At 39.2% G+C, this 8455-nt stretch overlaps 1 protein-coding gene across 1 annotated transcript; it reads right to left on the bottom strand.

Moving 5' to 3' along the window:
* Positions 1-314: 314 nt before the first annotated feature.
* On the bottom strand, positions 315-5460 carry LOC139725857 (uncharacterized). Its single transcript, XM_071636936.1, has 4 exons — positions 5208-5460; positions 4139-4300; positions 3320-3496; positions 315-2734 (listed from the first exon to the last, which is right to left on the bottom strand). The coding sequence occupies exons 1-4, from the start codon at positions 5458-5460 to the stop codon at positions 315-317; spliced, it is 3012 nt and encodes a 1003-aa protein (XP_071493037.1).
* Between the last annotated feature and the right edge of the window lie 2995 nt (positions 5461-8455).

Raw genomic sequence — 8455 nt, 5'->3', positions numbered from 1 at the left:
ACTCAAAGCAAAACTCTGAAAAAATATCCCCATCAACACGAGTCGTTATATGTTCAATTGCATTGCAAAGCTGGAGAACCACTTACTATTTACGCACAAGTCTTATATCATCCTATAAACCCATTAAATAGGAAGCAGCCATCAATATAACAATTTACTTCTGATAAAATCTGTTTCAATGATCTTACAACCATGACAAGTACATTCTAGGTACACAGAATTATTACACGCTTTACAAATACATGTACATTAATATAATTATATCCTGTGGTATTTAGACATAATTTTCCATTCTTATTCTGCATGAACAGAGTTTAGTTCAGGGCCACATAGTTTGGAAAGAACCCAATGTACTGGACACCATCTACATTCATTGACACACAATTACCTACTGCCTCTTCAGCATGCACTGCACTTACATCACCATATCCTGTACAGACCTTAAGATGTGACAATTTAGAATTCGCCTCATCATCAGCAAATGCTACTTCCTCTTCCAGAACTAACCACTTTACAATCATAACACACTGGTCATTAAGGAGGAAGACACTAAGTAGGTCACCTACTTTATCATCCGCGAACGCCACAAGTCTGTTATTTCGAGTCATTGTCCCGGTCCTGTAACCTGCAGTACAAAACAACATGCCATTTTTTCTTAGTCTGGTGTAAACAAGAACCGAAGTATCCTCATCTATCATATAACCTACAGCTAAAAGAGCATCTCTCTCTTGAGCTGTACAATATCGAGAGCAGCCAGATCCCAGAATGTCCACACCATGTACTCCAACTATTCCTTTCCTCTTACTGTTTAGTATCTTTCTTGTGAAAGCCTTCACCCGGGGTGAAATGTATTCATGTTCAATGAATAATGGCAACATTTGTAATGTTAGGAATTTTTTCACAACCTGCATGATGACACCACGGTTTCCTTGGAGTTGTCGTTTGATACGCCAGTTTGCAGCCTCAAACGAAAAACATGAATGTGTCCAAAGTGGGCCCCACAATCGTACACACTTTGATAAATGGGTAAGGGAGTGGACGTTGAAAGTCATTGCACTTGATCCGTAGAGTAATTGACACCGACAAACAAAGTGAAACATGAGCATATCACTTCTTTCTATATCCGACATCGACACCGACTTTTGTAGAAGGAGGTAAGAAGCCTCAACAAGAATGATAAGATGTTCCCAATACAGTGTTGGTAAAATACCCTTCAAACATGGTACACTGTAGAAAATCAGCCAAGTGTACCATTCTGAAGCTTTCCAGTATTTTCTCTCAGAAACTGGTCTTGGTGCTCTTACAACCACACTGGGGGGCTTAATAGCTTTCATTCTGCCATTGATTATTGACATCAACCTTTGAGAACCTATGTAAAATTGGTTGACAGCTTCTGATGAAAACCAAAGTTCCGAAAGCTGTCTGGCAACTCCCAGTAGCAAACAATGCATGAAGTCGGGGGGAAATCCCCAACATATCGGAAAATGAAGAAGATTAATGAGTGCACTTGGGCCCTTTACCCCCCTTACAGTGTGCTTTTCTTGAAACGACTGCATCATATCATTTAACATTTCGTCATCTGTTCTGTCAGAGTAATCACAAACATCCACTGGATATTTGACCACTCTATCCACTAGCTTACCAGGGTGGTAACATAACCCACAACCACTATACCCATTGAACCTAATTGAATTCTGCATTGCAGATCTTGCAGGTGCATCTGCACAGCAACAAAGTCCGAACAATTTACTGTGGATAAGTTCATCGCCCCTTTTCCAGTACACTCCATCTTCTGATAATTTATTTGCCTCAGTGGTAAATTTTTCCAAAAACACTTCCATTTTGGGTTCAACTTTCCCAAACCATACACCTGCAAGTATCAAGTTATCAAACCTGAGTTTTGGCGGCAATTCATTGATCATTATATAAATTGGCCACAGTGAGTACTTTGATGACTTAAAAACTGGCATGCCATCAGAATTAAACATGTAAGAAAAATTACAATCATTGCCCAAAATCTCACCATCTGCTCTCATCCTCTTATATATTTCTCCATCAAAAATATCTTCAATATTGGCTTCATGTTGTTTGTGGCGAGTATCTCGGTATGTCAGGTGTGGTGATATATCTGCCCTCTCAAAGAGAGATTTAACCTGAGAAGCTAAGTTAGCTGTCACAAAAAAATTACTTTGACTGAGATCTGAAACAACACATGCAGTATTACATTGTGGACAGGATATGTTCTCATCACTTACAGAATTGAATGATCTTACAAAACTAAAGCAAGAAAGGCAGTAGAAGTGAAAGCCAAGTTTGAAAATATTGTTACAAAAAATATGTCTGAGAATAGATTTTGTTGACTTGAAGATGAATTTGCCAATAAGAACATTCAAGAGCTCAAACAGATGACTCACAGCAGCATCTGACAGACAATGCCTCATCACAAACGATAACACCATTAACAATGCTTCAGCTTTGGAAATATCTGAACCTTCAAACAAAGGACTATTCAGTGTCTCATCAAAATTGGCATGATCACCGTCGTCGTCCTCCTCCTCCTCCTCCTCCTCAGTCTCATCATCAGATGAATTAACACGATTGTCTGGACCATTTCTGTTTTGATCTTCTCTGTCAGCTCCAATTTCAGCATCAGTATCATTTCCACTGGAGTCAGTTGAGGGAGACCAAGTCGGAGAGCCCACTCTTAGCTCCTGCTCTGCTTCCTGGAGTTGATCTTCATATGAAAGAAAAATTAAACAACTCACAATACAAATCTTCATCATGTTGCAATCCCACCATCAATTATGAATCAGAGTCTATTCCAGTTACTGAAATATCTCCTAACAGTACAGGACCATATTAATACATACATGTTTTGGCTTTTCTATGGACTTAGTTTATAAATCAAATTCAAATGCTGCCTCTTTAGATAATTCACAGCAGAAACATTTGTATTAACCATACCAAGAAATTATACAAAGTCAACAGATATAATTCCTCATTATCAAACAACACACTTTTTGTAGTGCAAACTGTTCAAAGATATGGGCCTCATACAGAGATGTGATGGATCAGGCGAACACTTTTATTTTTCGTATTACCCTGATTGTAGGCATCATACAAATTATACTGACACTCATGACAATGACAGGTAGTGCACAAAACCAAATAAACCAAAACCAAAAAACACGAGACTTGCAGCCACTAGGAGCAATAGCATTGCCCATGGGTGGATGAGCCACTACCTTTTTCAACATTGGTAATATCCTATGCAAACTTTAAGGTTGCTTTGGGGGCAAGTAACACAATTTATATCTACCTTCATCTTCATCGGGATCACTCTCCAATCTTGGATCCACCCGCACCCTGGTAAACCTTGGAGAATCTCTACCAGCTACAATTTCAGCATCTGTATCATCATCACCAGCAAAATCAGTTGAAGGAGACAAAGGAGGCAAGTCCACTGTTTGCTGTTGCTCCGCTTCCGAGATGCTATCTACATATTCAAGGGAAAATATAATAAAAATATACACACTTCATCAAAGAGGTCTGTTTCCCACAGCCAGCCAAGAAAAAATAGAGTAAATATGAAGATCATTGAACCAGACAAAAAAGAATTAGGAGAGAGTGGTTTGTGGCTAATAAAGACACTTTGAGTAACTTGCGTATTACCGCTGTGGAGGTTTTTTCTTGTGAAATAAAAGCCATCCAATCACATTTTCAACATTTAAAATAACTTGAAGCCCTTCAAGTTTCCAGTCAACCTCGCATATCTTGATGTTGAACTAGCCAAATATCGCTTAACTTGCAGGCAAAATAAAAGTCCTGATTTTTCCTCATGCATCCCCTCCTATGAAACTCACGTCACATACTGTAAAAGTGGTTTCTTTCACGGTTGTTTAATTTTCTCGCTTTTCGCGCATTGGGGTTGAACTGCGAATTTAATATCATACGAAAATGTTTCTAACTTGTCGCTTGTTACAACACTATCATTACCGACCACGAATTTAAACACACGCGAAAAACTCGGCACCAATGGAAACCCGAAAGTTTCTGTACACGAAAGAAACCACTGATTCGAGGTTAATTTATGTGATGTGGACTGTATTTGGAAACACTCCAACAGCTTTATAATTACCTTCATCTACAATGAAACCACTGCTAAAACTTGGATCCACTTGCGTTGCAGTAAGCTGTGGAGGATCTCTACCATTACCAGCAACAATTTCAGCATGGGTATCATCGCCACTGGAGTCAGTTGGGGGAGACCAAGTCGGAGAGTCCACTGAAGGCTCCTGATCTACATATCGGAAAAAACAAAAAACAAACAAAGACACAAACCCATGTAAAAAACAAATCAAAGTTGAAGTCAAATCATGCTACAAGCCTAACATTCTATTTAGGACAAATGCCTTACCAAACTAAAGGCATGTAAAACTTACCTATTTTACATAAAATATGCAACTTTCTTTACCCCAGACTTGATATGGACTCCTCATATACTAGATCTAGACAACATATTCTGAAAATGGCGTGAGAATTAACCTGCTTAATCGTTGATTTTCCCCTTCAAAGTGACCCCATGTAAGAATTGTTTATGCACGCGGTGATTTTGTATGGGAAATATATGGGGAGCGAGCGTGCTCAGTGTTTACATTCTTGCTGTACGATCGACGCAAATGAACATTCGATCGAACATCCTGATGTGTGTATAGATAGAGTATAAATAACTCGTAACATCTTGTGAGACTTTCACTGCGTCATTTTCATTCCAGACGCACCTACACGCACTTACAATACGCGTCCGGTCCCACAACCTGTCCGGACACACAACGCTTGGTCATACATCAATCTTAAAAAAAAAAAAAAAAGAATGTGGGTAGCTTGCTTTAGTGAAGGTTTATTATACTTTATACAATAAACGTTAAAACTAACGATAACGTCATGCAACTGCAACAATAAGTTTAACATTAGTTACAACATTTGTAACTGCGAGTTAAGTGCGACCAGCCCCAGCCCATACAGTTGTCTACAGTAACGCTAGACACTAAATCTAAATTTTACTATTGTATTAAATAGTAACGGTCTAACGTTAGCGTTTAACTTAGAACTAACAATAACCTACCTAACATGTTACAGTTTAGTCTACCTAGGATCTAGGCTGGCCTAGATCTATGAATTTTACTTTGTCTTTATGATCAACAAACCTTGTAGATCTACTTGCATTTCCGGCAAACTGGAATGACTTGTAGTCGGACCTGCCTCTTGGAAATGCCGACCATTATTGCGATTGACATTCACATTGTCATTGCCACCTGCTTCACTTTGTTGTTGCCGTTGGTCATCAAACCGTCTCGCTCGTCTTCGTTTACGTCTCCATTGAGTAACTGGTGGAACAGTGGCATTGCTGTTTGGTTCCAGGTAGACTTTCAGTCGTTTTCTTTCAACCTTCTCATTCATCATGAGCTGCCGTTGTCGCAGGATTCTAGAACTTCAACAGTCGTTCAATTTTCTAGAGTAAATTTATGCCAAAGCCGAAACTAAAGCCTTCAACATTCACTCACCGCCGACCGCCAACGTTCACGGGATCACACGTAGACCTAACGTTATAGTACGAGTATTGTAGTCTTCGCAACAGTATTAACATGCAGCTAACTTACTGCGTATGTGTGCTTGTAATAATATACACAGTCTGTGGTAATTAAATATTAAAAAAATAATAAGCACCACATAATAATAATTTTTTCCTTCATTTTTTAATTTTTTTAATATGAAATCTATCACTTTATTGTGGAGGTATATATTTGAACTTGTTTCTACGTTATAAAATATGCGTTAATTGGTGGCAGCCGGAAGTTGCCAAATGGCAGAATAATGATTTTAAAATAGCAATGCAAAAATAAAAAAACAAACGTTGGTTTAAAATCCCTCCGTTTGACAACATTAAAATTGAAAATATTTATTTATTAAAAAATATTACAAAATATTTATTTTTTAACTATCCACAAGGCTCCATATGAAAAAAGAAAAGAAAGGCAACATGACGTCGCGAGTAATCAGCCGTTGGCGGGCCGGATCAAATTGCGAGGACTGACCAACCAGCGCCAGCAGAGGCAGCGGGCGGGATACTCGTAGTATATTACCTACGTTGCACTCTCTGGAATCGCGCGCTTATCACAGACCCACCGGATCACTCGTCTCGTGCAGAGCTATCGTTACGTTTATTGTCATTAATTCAGTCATTGTGCATCGGGATTATTCGAAGCCTAACTTCTTTCGAACGTGTATGCTACAATGTCAATTGCACGTCCCAAGTTTTCCTACGCCTATGTGCGTTTTCGAGATGACCATGCCCAAGCAATAGTAAGAACTGAGGACATAGTCAAATTCGACGAAACAACACACCACGAATCAAAAATGTATCTTGTGCCGTGGGTGCCGGAAACTGAAAGTGGGACTGAGATGATGGATGTAGACGAGGAACCCGAGACGTACAGAGCTCAAATTTTGCTTCTTGCCAGTGAGTATTTTGCCTCAAAAGCCATAATAAATTAATCTATTTATTGTGATCCTATTCCTCTAGCATTGTTAATGTTAGCCTTCTAGGCTCTATACATGGAATAGATAAAAGTGTCATTAATACACCAAGGCCAAGGGCAAGGCCCAAGGGCAGGGCTGCCAACACTGTCACTGGAAACTAGTTCAGTAGTTGAGAGTGCATGCAGTGAGACTCCCATAGCCATATATAGGCCAATGCTATATAAATTTAGGAGTCGAAATGAGTGAGAATGAGATCAATAAAGAAATGCCGAAATGCATGCAAATGAAATAAAGTTTTAGAGTGAGAAAGGATCAAATTGTGAGACTAACGCGAGTCATCTCAGTCCACTCTCATGCTCCATGCGTGAGAGAGGAATTGGCAGCCCTGTTAATATTATTTAACGTTAACTGTTAATATTAGCGCGTTCATCCCGCCCAGGACGTACAACAACGTATGAACTAGTATGAATATGATGATTGAGTCTTGATTTTTGAGGTTCATGAGGGCCGTTGCTCTGACCCAGCACGTACTGCAGCAGGAAGTGTGGCAGTGCAGTACGTGATACAAGTAGTGACAGTGTCAGTATTTTTCCCCAGTAGCCTATGTGGCTGTTTACCTATCGCCACCCTTCTTCTTCTTGCAATGAAAATACTCAAGTTCCGACTGGAATCAAATGAAGTGGAAAGTGGGAGTGCGCGATATACACATGTATAGACTCTAACGTTAGCTGTTGTATTCTATGTAATTGTAACTATACACAGCCAAGTCGCTGCAACTTTTAGTCAGTGTAAGTAGCGACAGGGCTGTACCATGCATGGTACAGTCATTTTTAACTTACAGCAACAAAGGGAGTTCAGCGATCGCACGCAATCGCTTTGAATTTTGATACTTTAGGTTTAGATAATTTTTTAACTTAAACTCACCTGATGCAAGTCCTCCATAATGAGACTTCATATATAGTGTTAATATCTAACGTCATGCTATATGTCATTGATCAATATCGAAATGCACATTTTTCAACTTACCATGCATGGAAAATGATTGATGATTAGCATTAGGCCGGGCCTACACTACAAATTGTAATCTCACGCAGCCGCTGCAGCGAAGCAACAGCTGGGAGAGCTGTGCTTCACACAGCGGTCTGGTCAGGCTAGATTAGGCCCTATCTTTTTAGTTTTATTGAACGGTACATTAACTTTCACGCCAGGCCATATTGAATATCGGGAGGTCACTTGATTGATCATGTGACCTCCCGATATTCAAAATGGCCTGGCGTGAAAGATGAATGTCTGTACCTTTCGCTTATATGCTGCATATAAATTTGATAATCAATCATTTTCGCCCTTCGGTAAGTTGTAAAATGTGCATTTCAATATTGATAGCATAGATAATGAAGTCTCAATAATTGAAGATTTGCATCAGATGAGTTTGAGGTGACAAAAAAATGATCAAAATTCAAAGTGATTCCATGCAATCGCTGAACTCTCTTCGTGGTTGTGGGTCATGACTGTACAGCTACAATACAGCCCTGTCGCTACTTACAGCGACTGGGCTGTGTACATGTATATGAAGTTGCTAATTGGAGTCTTGCTTAATTGGTTGGCTTGCTGATAAAAAGTGGTTTACTTAAAATTTTAAAGTGTCGTTATTGTCGGATATTGACTAGAATAGAACCTACTGTGGGTATTTATAGTGTGCTGCTGAATTGTCTGATGGTCAATTCATCATGTCTGTAGTTGTGTACAATGTCAATGCGTCTTTCAATTTTAGATGCATTTACGCCAAACTCCAATTCACTCTACCCAATGTATTGAATATGATGCCAATTTTCTTTTTATTTTTGCTCTTTTTTTTAAAATCTAGAAACAAAGGAGGAGATAGAGACCAAGCTTTCAGACGGGTCAAGAATGAGAA

This window comes from Diadema antillarum, unplaced genomic scaffold (assembly GCF_040938485.1).
Source record: "Diadema antillarum isolate AM-2024a unplaced genomic scaffold, OU_Dant_1.0 seq00000063_RagTag, whole genome shotgun sequence".
NCBI classification, from domain to species: Eukaryota; Metazoa; Echinodermata; class Echinoidea; order Diadematoida; family Diadematidae; genus Diadema; species Diadema antillarum.
The sequence above is the reverse complement of the archived record's forward strand: the minus strand, read 5'-3'. Positions and strand labels throughout refer to the sequence as shown.